The 13,241-nt window shown below is 40.5% G+C and overlaps 1 protein-coding gene across 22 annotated transcripts in view; it reads left to right on the top strand.

Moving 5' to 3' along the window:
- PPP6R3 (protein phosphatase 6 regulatory subunit 3) overlaps nt 1-13,241 on the top strand; it is a 144,962-nt gene that overhangs the window by 88,313 nt on the left and 43,408 nt on the right. For all 22 annotated transcript variants that reach the window (XR_005373582.1, XR_005373583.1, XR_005373581.1 and 19 more), the window contains 2 exons: nt 9,251-9,380; nt 11,493-11,645. Coding sequence is in view for 10 of the 22 variants with exons in the window: in XM_038563695.1 (XP_038419623.1) it covers nt 9,251-9,380; nt 11,493-11,645 (283 nt within the window). In the remaining 12 variants the exon portion in view is untranslated. The remainder of the gene's footprint in view (nt 1-9,250; nt 9,381-11,492; nt 11,646-13,241) is intronic.

Genomic DNA, 13,241 nt, shown 5'->3' with positions numbered 1-13,241 from the left:
AAAAAGTGATGATAAATGAAATGGATAGGGAGTGAAAATGATTAATGAATGTGAAAGCTAAGTGTTCAGAATTGAACAGTTGAATAAGTCACATATGGGAAATAAAACAATAAATCTTAGATTATTTTAGTAAAACTCAAGAAATAAGGAGAAGGAATAAGTTAGTATATATTAGTTCTTACACCAAGGAAGTTTCTTTTTTTTATCTTGGAAAAATTGAGAGTTCAGATATGTTTTCCATAAATGTAGAATAATAGTAGGATTTGGAACTTCCAAAGCTCCCTCGGGGACAAAGAGGTCAAAGAAACCTGAGAGTTGTTCTCCAAGGTAATTTGCACACACCTTCAAGCCCTTCCTGGGGAAACAAGTGGTGGCAGGGTGGGGTGGAGACCAGAGAGAGCTTCCCTTGCAGAGGGACAGCCTTTGGAGGAAATGTACGAGTCCCCACCATAATCATTCCCCTAGCGCCTGCTGAACGAAGTCATAGGCTACTGAGGAAATCTTAAAGCCATAAAGACACAGGTGAAGACCATTTGCAGTGGGAAGAAGGCACCAGAAAAAATTCTCTAGTCCACAGAAGAGGCAGGGACACATTCTGGGCCCCAAATATTAGAGATCCCTACCACTAAAGCAAGGTCAGTGAGACCTAGGGACTCTTCAGCTGCCTAAGACAAGCTAACCCAAAACAGTAGCATTTCTCCCTGCCGTCCTGTCCAGCAGGCCTTCAGTGACAGCTGCAGTCGGCTTGTAGAGAACAAGCTAGTGTGGGAGGAGACTTTGTTACGCAAGGGAGCAAGTTTAAAGGGAAGAACTTTAGCTTAAGTGTAAGCTAAAGAGTGACTTGGAAAAAACTGTGGCAAACCAGCCCTAACTATAAATACAAAGTAACTTGAGACACATTTGAAGTCTGTAAGGCACTGAGGGAAATCATCACAGCACACCTAGCTCAATTACTGATCCTAGATTGATTTAAAACCCACACTAAAGATCTGGAGAAAAAGAGAGGTGTTCATTCCAGAAATAATGTTTACATTGGTTTCTACTACCCTACACAACTTGTCCACCTTTCAACCAAAATTTGCAAGACAGACAAGATAAAAAGAATCCCAGAAAACTCATAAACACGAGTAGTCAATAGAACTACATTTAAAAGTACTGGAACTGTCTGACAGGTAATTTAAAATAACTCTCATTAATATCTTAAAGGATTGTGGGGAAAATAGTATGTGAACAGGTGGGGAATTTTAGCAGAGAGTTGGAAGATCATATGAATATGCTAGAACTAAAAACTAAAAACCATAGCAGAAATGAAGAATGTCTGTGGGCTTATTGGTGAACTTGGCCATAGTCCAGGAAAGAATACGGACATGAGAAATTACCCACACTGAACCATAAAGAGTTAAACCAAAAAGACTTGATTGGTGAGCTTCAAGGGTCTAGAAGTAATGACATACCACAAGGAACAAGGACAAGGGCTCAGATCTTAGTTTCTCACACCATTCTCCAGGGAAGGGAACCAGGGCTCCTTAGAGAAGGGCAAGAGGAGCCTACAGCATTGTGTGGTACAAAAATAAGTATAAAAAACCCTACAAAAGCCCACAATGTGAGTGGCAGGGGTTATGTCAGAGGAACACAGGAGCCAGCTTGAAAGAGCTTTCATGGCCAAAGCTGATTTGCACAGTCAACAACAGCATAATAATTTGTACAATAAAATAAAGTACTGTTGTCTTATAACCCAAAGTCCAAAAATATTCATTAGTTCATACCGATACAAATAAATGGAGGAGAAGAGACAAATCTCCCCTGCAGAAGAATTTCAAATAGTTTGGTAGATGCTTCCTCCTCAAGGAAGAACAACAGAACTGTCCATTCTTTTCAGTGTGGACTGCACACCATGACTTCCTTCCAAAGAGGTCTTATGAAAGATAAGAAAAAGAGCAACTTGACAGTGACTCTGACAGACACTTCCTCAGCCAGATCATCAAAGTGACTAGCAAATGATAAGTTGTGTTGACAGCTTATACTCTTGTCAGTGAAGTCTGAGTAACTCTCACAGCCAAGAGGAGGCCGAGGAGACATGACAACTAAATGCGATATCTTAGGTGGGATTCTGAAATGGAGAAAGGACTTTAGGTAAAAACTAAGGAAATCTGAATAAAGTGTAGATTTAATGTACCAGCAATGGTTTATTGATCATGACATATATTTATAGTACTAATGTAAGATGTTAATGGGAAACTGGGTGTCAGTTATGTGGGAATGCTCTGTACTACCTTTGGAGTTTTTCTGTTAATCTGAAATGGTTCTAACAGAAATCGACATAGCATTTAGACAGAAACCCAGTGAGGATACAGAAGACCGGAACAGCAGTGGTAGCCTGCTTGACATAAGTGATACTTGCAGAGCCTTCCCTGGCTATGTCAGGGTGCACAGTCTTTTCAAATGCACACAGAACTTTATCAGGGTAGACCAGACTCTCAGCCATCAAACAAACCTTAACGACTTAAAATAATTTAATCATGCACAGTATTTATTCAGACCATAATGGGTTTAAACTGGAAATCAGTAATAAAGATTGTTGGAATATCCCCAAATATTTGGAAATGAAGCAGCACACTTCTAAATAATCCCAGTGTCAAAGAGGAAACGACGAAAGAGAAATGAGAAAATATTTTGAACTACTAGATAAATGAGACAGGGCATGTCAGAACTTGTGGGATGTAGTGAAAGTAGTAGAGGCAAAGTTAGAGCATTAAATGTTTATATTACGAAAGGAAGACAGAAAAAAGAAAAAAAGGAAGACCAAGTTTTGTGTCTGTGACCTAAGCTCCCACCTTAAGGAAAAGCAGATAAAACCCAAAGCGAACAGAAGGAAGGAAATAATAAAGATAAGAACAGAAATCCAAGAGATTGAAGAGGGAAAAAAAATAATACAGAAAATCAGTGAGACCTAAAAGCTGTTTCTTTGAAAAGATCAATAAAGTTAGTAAATCTCTGGCCAGATTAACTAAGAAAATGTAGAAAAGATACACATTACAAATTACAAGAATAAAAGAGGGGACATAACTGCATTCCTACAGACATTAAAAGAATAATAAGAGAATATTGTAAACAACTTGGTGAACTATTTCAGCAGTTTAGATGACGTGGACAGGTTCCTTAAAGGAGTAGTACTGCCAAAGCTCACTCCAAAAAACAATAGCTAGGATAAACAGTCCTAGACCTATTAAAGAAATTTATTTATTTATTTTAAAGATTTATTTATTTATTCATGAGAGACACAAAGAGAGAGAAAGAGAGGCAGAGACATAGGCAAAGGGAGAAGCAGGCTCTTCGCAGGAACCCGATGTGGGATCACTCAATTCCAGATTCCAGGGTCACAACCTGAGCCAAAAGCAGCCGCCCAACCACTGAGCCACCCAGGCGTCCCTATTAAAGAAATGTAATTCCTATTTAAAAGCTTCTAACAGGCGCCGGGGTGGCTCAGTCAGTTAAGCATCTGCCTTTGGCTCAGGTCATGATTTCAGGGTCCTGGGATTGAGCCCCATGTCCGGCTCCCTGCTCAGCGGGGAGTCACTTTTCCCTCTGCTTCTCGTGTTCCCCCTGCTTGTGTGCTCACTCTCTCTCTGGCCACCTAGGCTCCCGAATAAGTAAAGTCTTTTTTTAAAAAAAATAGTCTGGGACACCTGGGTGGCTCAGCAGTTGAGCATCTGCCTTTGGCTCAGGGCATGATCCCAGAGTCTGGGATTGAGTCCCACATCGAGCTCCTTGCAGGGAGCCTGCTTCTCCCTCTGCCTATGTCTCTGCCTCTCATTATATATATATCTCTCATGAATAAGTAAATAAAATCCTAAAAAATAAATGAGTCTTGGGGATGCCTGGGGTGCCTCAGTTGGTTAAGTGTCTGCCTTCAGCTCAGGTCATGATCCCAGGGTCAGGCTCCCACGTGAGGCTCCATGCTCAGTGGGAGTTGGCTTCTCCCTCTGCACCATTCTCCCTACCCCCATGTTCTCTGTCTCAAATAAGTAAATAAGATAGTTGACAGTTTTTTACAAAACCAAATATAATCCAGCAGTTTGGCTCGTTGATACTCACTGAATGGAATTGAAAACTGATGTTCACACAAAAACCTGCACGTGAATTTTTATGGCAGTTTTATCCACACTTGTCAAAACTTGGAAGCAACCAAGATATTCTTCAGTAGGTGAGTAGACACACTGTGGTATATCCAGACAAATATTACTCAGTGCTAAAATGAATGAGCTGTCAAGCCTTCAAAAGACATGAAAGAACCTTGAAATGTATATTACTAAGCGAAAGAAGCCAACGCAAAGGCTACAAACAGAATGATTCTAACTGTATGACTTTCAGGAAAAGGCGGAGGAAGTATGGAGACCTTGAAAAGATCAGGAATTGGCAGTGGGAAGATGAGTAGGCAGAGAGCACAGAGGAGTTTTAGGGCAATAAAAATAGTATGAGACCATGGTGATGGATGTGTGTCATACATTTGGGTAAATCCCTGGAATGTACCACACCAAAAATGAACCATGGTGGTAAACTATAGACTTTGGGTGATTGTGTTGTGTCAGTGTGGGTTCAATGATTGAAATGAGTGTACCATTCTGGGGGTGAGGGGGTTGATAATGAGGAAGGCTGTGCATGTGTGGGGGCAATCTCTGTACCTTTCTCTCCATTTTGCTATGAATTTAAAACCGCTCTATAAAAATAAAATCTTATACAAAATCAATCAGTATAACTCATATTAACAGATAAAGAAGAAAAACCATGTGGTCATTTCAGTAAATTCCTTTATGATAAAAATCTCTTAATTAGAATGGAAAGGACTCTGGAAACTGATAAAGCCCCCTTAAAAAAAAAATTCATAGCTGACACCATTCGTAATAATCAGAGACTGAAATGATATACCCAAAAATCAAAGAAACATGGCAAGGCAAGGATCTTTGCCATTGCCAGTCCCAGACAGCCTTGTGTGGGAGGTCTCAGCCAGTGCAGTAAGACAGGAGAGGAAGATAGAAAACTGAATCTGTTAGCAGAAGTCAGAATTGTCTTTGTAGAAAATCCTAAAGAATGTACCAAAAAAACCTCTCCTAGAACTGATAAGTAAATTTAGCAAAATTGCAAGATATAAGGTCAATATTCAAAAATTAGTCATCTCTTTATAATAACAATAAGCATCTGGAATTTGGAATTTTTATGAAATACCATTTACTATAACAGAAGACATTTAGACATGTATCTATATACAAAATACGTGCAGGATTTAATGCTGAAAACCACTCAATATTGATGAATTCACAAACTGCCCAAATAAATGGAGAGAAATACTGTGTTCATGGATTAGAAAATTCAATATTGTTGGCTTTTGATTGATTGATTCTCCCCAAACTGATCTGGAATTTCCGTATAATTCCAATAAAATCAAAACAGGAGTTTTTGTAGAAATTAACAAGCGTAATTCAAAAACTTAATGGAAATTGAAAGCAAAGTAGCCACAACAATTTTGAAAGAGAAAAGCAAAATTGTAGTACTGGCACTCTCTGATTTAAAGCTGCAGTAGTCAGAACAGTGTGGGAGGGATCCCTGGGTGGTGCAGCGGTTTGGCGCCTGCCTTTGGCCCAGGGCGTGATCCTGGAGGCCCGGGATCGAATCCCACGTCGGGCTCCCGGTGCATGGAGCCTGCTTCTCCCTCTGCCTATATCTCTGCCTCTCTCTCACTCACTGTGTGCCTATCATAAATATAAAAATAAAATTAAAAAAAGAAAAAGAACAGTGTGGGATTAGCAAAAGGATAGACACAGAGTTCACTGGAACAAAATAGAGTCCAGAAGCAGGCCCACACAGTATATGGTCAATTGGTTTTTAACAGAGCTGTGGAAGCAAGTCAGTGGAGAAGAGCTAGCCTTTTCAACAAATGGTGTTAGAAGATCCATCTGCAAAAAAAATGGATGAGGACGCCTTGATATGTACCCTGCATATTATGCAAAATTTAACTCAAAATGGATCATAGGACTAAATGTAAATCCCAGAACTATAATGTTCTGGGAGAAGATCAGTGGCCTGTGTTAGGCGGAGATTTCTTAGATGCATCACCAAAGTCCAATTGGTAAAAGAAAAGTTGACAATGCAGATTCCATAAAATGCTCTTTAAGGGACTCTGTTGCGGGGCACCTGGGTGACTCCGTTGATTGACTATCTAGCTCTTGATTTCAGCTCTTAACTTCAGCTCCGGTTGTGATCTCAGGGATTAAGCTCTGCGTTCTGCGTCATCTGGCTCTATGCTTAGTATTAGTAGGGAATCTGTTTGAGGATTTCTCTCCCTCTGCCCTTTCCTATCTTGTTCTCTCTCTCTCTCTCAAATAAATAAATCTTTACAAAAAACAAAGAAAAAAGAAGACCACTCTTGTGAAAATAAAAAGGCAAGCCACAGGCTGTCAGAGAATATTTACAAATTGTGTGTCTGAGAAAGGACTTACATCCAAATATATAAAGAACACTCAAAGTTTCAGTAACAAGAAAAACAATCTGGTTTTTAAGGTCAAAAGATTTGAGTGGAACTTAATAAGTAAAATGTATTTGTATAGCAAATAAATACATGGCAAAGGACTGTCCATTGTCATTACTGAAATTTAAGTTGAAACCATATTGAGATACCACTATGTACCTTTTGAATGATTTGTATTTGTTTCCTGTGGCTGCTGTAACAAATTGCCACAAACTGTGGCTTAAAACAGCAGAAATTATTCTCTCACAGTGAATGCTAGAACTCCAAGATCAAGGTGTCAGCAGTGCTACACTGCATCCAGGAGCACTAAGCAGACACTTATCCTTAACCTCTTCCACCGTCTAGTGGCCATTTGGTTATGGCCACCTTGCTCCATCTTTACATCAGCTTCTCTGCTGTGTGTCTGTGTCTCTCTCCTCTTTGAGGGCATTTGGGATGTCATATAGGGGCTGTCTGGGTAATCCAGGATAATCTCAAGATCCTTATTTAATTACATATTCAATTAAGGTAACATTCATAGGCTCTGGGGATTAGTGTGTAGACATAATCTTTTGGGAGGGGGCACCGTTCTGCCCACTGCACAGCACCACCATAAATACTCAGTGCTAAAAAAAAAAAAAAAAAAAAAAAAAATACTCAGTGCTGGTGCCAGTGGAGAACATCTGAAGTCTCACATGTTGCTCTTGGGAGTGCAAAGTCATATAACCACTTTATAGAAATATTTGGCATTTCTTACAAAGTTAAGCAGACTTTTTTTTGTATTAGCCAACAATCTCTTAGATACTGTTACAAGTAAAATGTGTCACACAAAATGTAAGTGAATGTTTATGTCATCTTTATTCATAATCACACAAAACTAAACAACCCACAGTGTCCTTAAACTGGTAAACGGATAAAGAAGCTGTGGTCTATCTGTAGTGGATTGCTATTCAGCAGTAAAAAGGAATGGACTCTGATACGTAAAACATGCATTATTTCTTGTGCCTTTCCAAATTTAACATAGTTCTACATGGAACTATCAACATGGTTTTTGTTTTGGAATCAGCAAATTCTTACATGCATTTGGAAGAATGAAAATGTGAGGCTAGCCAAGAGATTCTGAGCAATAGCAATGATTAAGTCACCTCCTGCATATTACAGTCACATTATTGTTGTAATAAATGTGGCGATGTGGGGATCCCTGGGTGGCGCAGCGGTTTAGTACCTGCCTTTGGCCCAGGGCGTGATCCTGGAGACTCGGGATCGAATCCCACGTCGGGCTCCCGGTGCATGGAGCCTGCTTCTCCCTCTGCCTGTGTCTCTGCCTCTCTCTCTCTCTCTCTCTGTGTGACTATCATAAATAAATAAAAATTTTTAAAAAAATGTGGCGATGTGATACCAGTGCAAGTCTTATTAAACACTGGATGTTGGCTGTAGCACCTAAGTCAGGGCTGGTACAGAAGTTGATGCTCACCAAGTATTTATTAAATGTGAACAAAGTTTTCATGAATGCTTAAGGAATTTTAGTATGCTTTTTCACATTAGTGGGGAAATGGGAATTTTCTATAAATGTGGTTTGGAAAGTGACTCACCATTTGAGAAAAAGCTATACCTGTTCTGTGTAAAAAATAAATTCCAAATGAGTTAAAATACTGGAGGAAAAATATATTAAAAAATCCTAGAATTATGGGCTTGTAAAGAACTTTTAAAGCATAGCTCCAAGTACAAAAGCTATAATAAAACTGTATTTGGCCACACCAGTTATTTACTAAAACCCCTAAACGTTTAAAGAAAAAAAACACCAAACCAAAAACCCTTTCCTTTCCTCTTTTGCATTCTGTTGAAGTTCTGAATGCTGCTACAGGCAGCTGTGAGTGAGAAGTGGCATATATGTGTGGAATACCTTGAAATAATACCTTTCAAGGAATACCTTGAAATGAAGAGTCCTAATAACGGCTCTTGGGTGTTAGTTGGGTGCCAGGCAACATTGTCAGCCCTCTGCGTAAGCGCGCCCCTCATGGTGGGCCTGGGAGAGACCATGTAGAGGCTCCCCATATCCACAGTAGAATACACAGCTGGTGGGGAGGAGGCGGGGCTGGGCTCTAGTTTGCATTCATGTCCAACTGGCACTCCACTCTCAGGTCTGTCTCTTCACTTGAACTGCAGGCCCATGTTCGTAGGCCCCTGACCTCCTGAGGTCCTTCCTCCTCCCATTTCGAGACCCCTTGGCCCACATGCTCACTAAGGCCCATTGGGATTGGGCATCTCATTCTACTTATAATTGCTTTCCTATAAAGAGTAGATTATAATGATTGAGCTTTATGTGGTAGAGTGACTTACACTTTTTTTTTAAGTAGGAAGCAATGTTGGTTTCCCAAGAAAAACTATATGGAACAAATATAGGCCTGTTGGTTATCAACATCTCAAATGGCGCATAGTATAGTATGCCCTATAATTCAGGGATCAGATCTCCTTTTGCTTTCCAGATTTTCTGGTAGAGACCTGCTTTAGTATAATGGGTATAAAGAGCTTAGAAGGTTTGGGAGAATGGGAAGAAATCACATGTAATTTCTCTCCTGACACAGTAGGCCTGTGGATTTCAGGTCCTGTTGCTGTTTCCCAGCAAGCTTGTATTACACCCTCTTCCTATCTCTCCAGAAATATTGATATAATCATTTATGTAGTTATAATGTATCTACATGCTGATAGGGATGAAATTATAATAAAATTAACTTGCTTTGTTTCAAGATTTGAAGGCCATATAGAGATCTGCCCACCAGGCATGAGTCATTCAGCTTGTTCGGTCAACAAGAGTGTTCTAGAAGCTATCCGAGGAAGACTTGGATCTTTTCATGAACTCCTGCTTGAGCCACCCAAGGTAGGGCAGCTGCCTTAAGCATGGCCGGGTCATGGCTGGCCAGGTCAATAATTTGGTTCAAAGAATTATTAGAAAATATATGAACCTTGTAGGTAATAGAATGGGCTACAACCAACATGTACAAACTAGCCCTTCCAGTTGTTTTTATCATTTTTGAGCTAGTTTTTAATTTGCTTTTGTCTATAGTGTCTGCATTGATGAATGAGGTAAAATTAAAATTAGGCAAAATATTTATCTACTTAGGAAACTCAGCTTTTTCTTTCTTTTTATGAATCCTGGGTACTTTTATGCCAACAAAATAAACAGTTCTCATAGTGTGTTATTTTCACCTTTGAGGTAAAGTCAGTCTTTTAGGAACTGATCTCTGACACTGAGTTGCCTTATTTAGAGTTGGAGTGCTGTATCAGTCTAATGGCCAGGTATCTTATTTAAGGACAAGTCGGCTGAGCCTGACTTGGAGTGCTAGTTTTTCCATCAGGAGCCATCCACATGCTAATCCAACAGTGACTTTAATCTGGCAGTCTGCTCTGAGCACAGATGATAGACAGTGAGGCCCCACAAAAGAGAGCTATTCACAGGCTGTTCTGCTGCTGCTCCCCAGGATTGGTGTAGGGATTTAGATTAGGGTAAGAAGCTCTTCCTTTGAGAGTCTCTGTGGAACACTTGGCTGTGAGAGGTCCCCTGCCAGCACCAGTTCTCATGCTTTCCTTTTTCCTCTGTCCCGTGTCATCACAACCAGTGGCCTAGCTGTTGTAGTGCGTCTCTGTAGCATCTGCTGTGCATGGTATTAGGAATTTAAGATACTAGTTTCTCCCTTCCACAGTAGATGCTTTATGTGTTTTTTTAGCATTTGTGGAGGGGGACCATAGAATAATTTATGTCCATGATGCAGGGCATCTAGGTTAGCTTCCAGATGGCCTCTTCAGACAGCCGGTGCTACCCTGCCTGTGTTGTGCAGTTTTGTCTGTGTTCAGCCAGATCTGGGTGTGGGCCAGCGTGTTTGGCATTCACTCTCAGGCACAGTGCCTCAGCTGGTATTTCATAGTTACAGTCAGTGGCGTCCTTCATGGCAGACATGAGAAATAGAATGGGAGAGTAAGGAAAGAGAAAGAAAGTATTTATTCAGATGAAGAAGAGAGAATATCCCAGGTGGAAATTGGAGGTGGGAGAAGGAGCCATGAGAGAAGAGGATGTGTGAGGAGGTGCTCCAGCCTGTGTCTTCATGGCCTGCCTGCTTCTTTCTAGGTGGACAAAAAGGCAGCACCTAGTGTGGATTCTTACCCACACTAGGTGGGTTGTTCTTGGCCCTGATTCAAAAGCAAGGCAGTCTCTCGTTTGGGTTTCTTGTCTTCTGCTAGGAGTCTGTGAGTTCAGTTTGTATGTAGTTTTACCACATGATGTGGTATCTGTGTAGGTTCCTGAAACCTTTTAACATGTCTGTTAATTGGAGGTGCCTTGCATGGAATACAAGGGGTAGCCTTCCAATTCCATTAAAGCCTTGAGAGGAGCAGGCAGGGGCATGGGGAAAGGTCAGGCTCACTGCTGGGTTAGAATTTGCCACCTTTTCCTGTCAAACCTGTGAAATTCTGAAGTGTCCTGTATCTGTCTTCTGTGATTTAAAGTATAGAGACTCCCTTTTATGGGCAAGAACAAGTTTGAAGTTGATCCTGTTTCAGGATCATGATCCAGAAGCAACTTCTGAGTTTGCATTTTTCTCACGGATTTTGCAAAGATTGATAATTGTGTTCCAAACCACTTGTAACTTGTCTTAGTTCCAAGATTTCTGGTTAGGTTTGGAATATTGCACTTTTTCTCCCCATGAACTTCTGCAGCTTCCTGCTCTCTTCCTCTGGCAGTTGGAATGTTGAAGCAGGGGGATACCTGATCTCCTGTGGAATTTCTAGTCCTGGGGAATTCCTTGATTCCCCCTCTTGGTTATTTCATCATATCTTGAAGATCTCAAAAGCAGCTTTGGATTTTCCTTCAGATGTGGAACTCGGGCCACATGATTTGCAGGGTTAGTTTACCTAGTGTTACGTATTAGTACACACCTCTCCACCCATTTGGTTTCTTACGGAACTGGATTTGATTGGAAAGCTTTTTCTCCCTCAGAAAAGTGTGATGAAGACCACGTGGGGTGTGCTGGACCCTCCGGTGGGAAATACCCGATTGAATGTGATCAGGTTGATATCCAGCCTCCTTCAGACAAACACCAGCAGTATCAATGGGGACCTCATGGAGCTGAATAGCATTGGGGTTATATTGGTAAGATTTCCCCCAAATGATAATTTAATTTGCCCGTGATGTTTTATGGACAACTGAAGTTAAAACCTCACAAATTTACATACGTGTCTGTGACTCTTGTTTTGAGCACAAATGGTCTTTTACATAGTTTTTGCCTTGAGTTTATCGTCAGTTTCTAATGCTTTTAAGTTTTCAGTATTTATTATTTCAAAGATGATTAAGACATAGACTTCTTCAAGAAGCTCAGGTTGGCACAGATGGATCGAGTATAGCCCTCTTCCTGAGGGGGGTCATGTTAGCAATAAATGACTGCTGTTACAGCATCATTTTCTGGTCCTAATTAGCAAAGGGACAAGTGTTTATTGTATTTCCACTGACCTAGATCTGTATAATGTATCTGTATGTGATCTTGTGATTTGAGTCCAGACCCTTCCTTGATACACACAGCTTTGGGTCTACTTGTTAGTGGAGGCAGCAAGGGAAGCTCAGGGGTTATCTGGACTTCCCTGACCCTTAAGTCCCCCCGTTCCAAGGTTTGTGTTTAGAATCTGGAGGCCCAGCTCTCGTACCCGTGCTTGCCCGGTCTGTCCTGCCACCCCACAGCACAGAAGGCACCAGGGCTAACACAGGTTTCATAAGACATCTGGTCATACCGTACATTTGGGTGGGTTTGGTTTTCACACTACATGAATGAAAAGCATGGTACTGTGCACTTTAAATGCATTTCTCGTGTGATGCTGGGTATAAATGTCTGTGTGAGAGAGAGGATCTATTTTGCAGATTGTGCCCAGAGAAGGGAATACATTCTATGGCTAATAAGTGGTGGAGCCAAGATTTGAATTCACATTTAGTTTCAAACCAGTGCTTGCTTTATCAACCACACTGTTATGCCACCTGGTGTCATTAGTTATTTTTAGTTATATTTCACCTTCGGGTTAAATCATGGCAGTTCTAGGGATAGAAAGCAGGAACATGTTGGAGCAATATGAAACATTAAAGGATCACAGTCTCTTTGGTGAATTTAACTGTTGTCCTCTGAGGTAGGGTATTTTTGTTTGCTCTACCTTCTGTCTGATATATAAACTCTACTCCTGTCCCTGAAGTCGTCAATTACTAGCCTCTAATCTTACTGATAGTAAGTGTACAACTATTGTTAATTTGCTAATTCATTCCATCATTAATCTTTAGAACAACTTTTGAGTCACAACAAATTTGATAAAACTCCTAAATGGGAGGAGTCATTACAGTTTTATTTTGAATTTAGATAACCAGACTCAAAAGAATGTTCTGAATATATACTTGATGCATTTTGTGCTTTTAGGAATTGTCTTTCCTTTTTGTGGTACTATCAACTTTTCAAGCAATCTGGAAAACCCATGTACTTTCAGGAGGTCCACATGTCATTGCTTCTCAGACCCCTCTTGTTTTGCTCCATTCACTGATAGTTGCAGGAGTTTCAGATGCTTGAGTGGTTATAACTGAGTGGTTATTGACACTAGGGTGTGAGTACCTTGAGATTGGAGACTGTCTCCGTATTGCACCTAGCACCATGCCCTGCACAAAAGCCATCAGTAAATATTTGTTGAATCAAAGTAAGTAAAAGTCTTAAAAATTTAT

Source organism: Canis lupus, chromosome 18, assembly GCF_011100685.1.
Source record: "Canis lupus familiaris isolate Mischka breed German Shepherd chromosome 18, alternate assembly UU_Cfam_GSD_1.0, whole genome shotgun sequence".
NCBI classification, from domain to species: Eukaryota; Metazoa; Chordata; class Mammalia; order Carnivora; family Canidae; genus Canis; species Canis lupus.
Note: the sequence above shows the minus strand (reverse complement) of the source record. Positions and strands in the feature narration are given on the sequence as shown.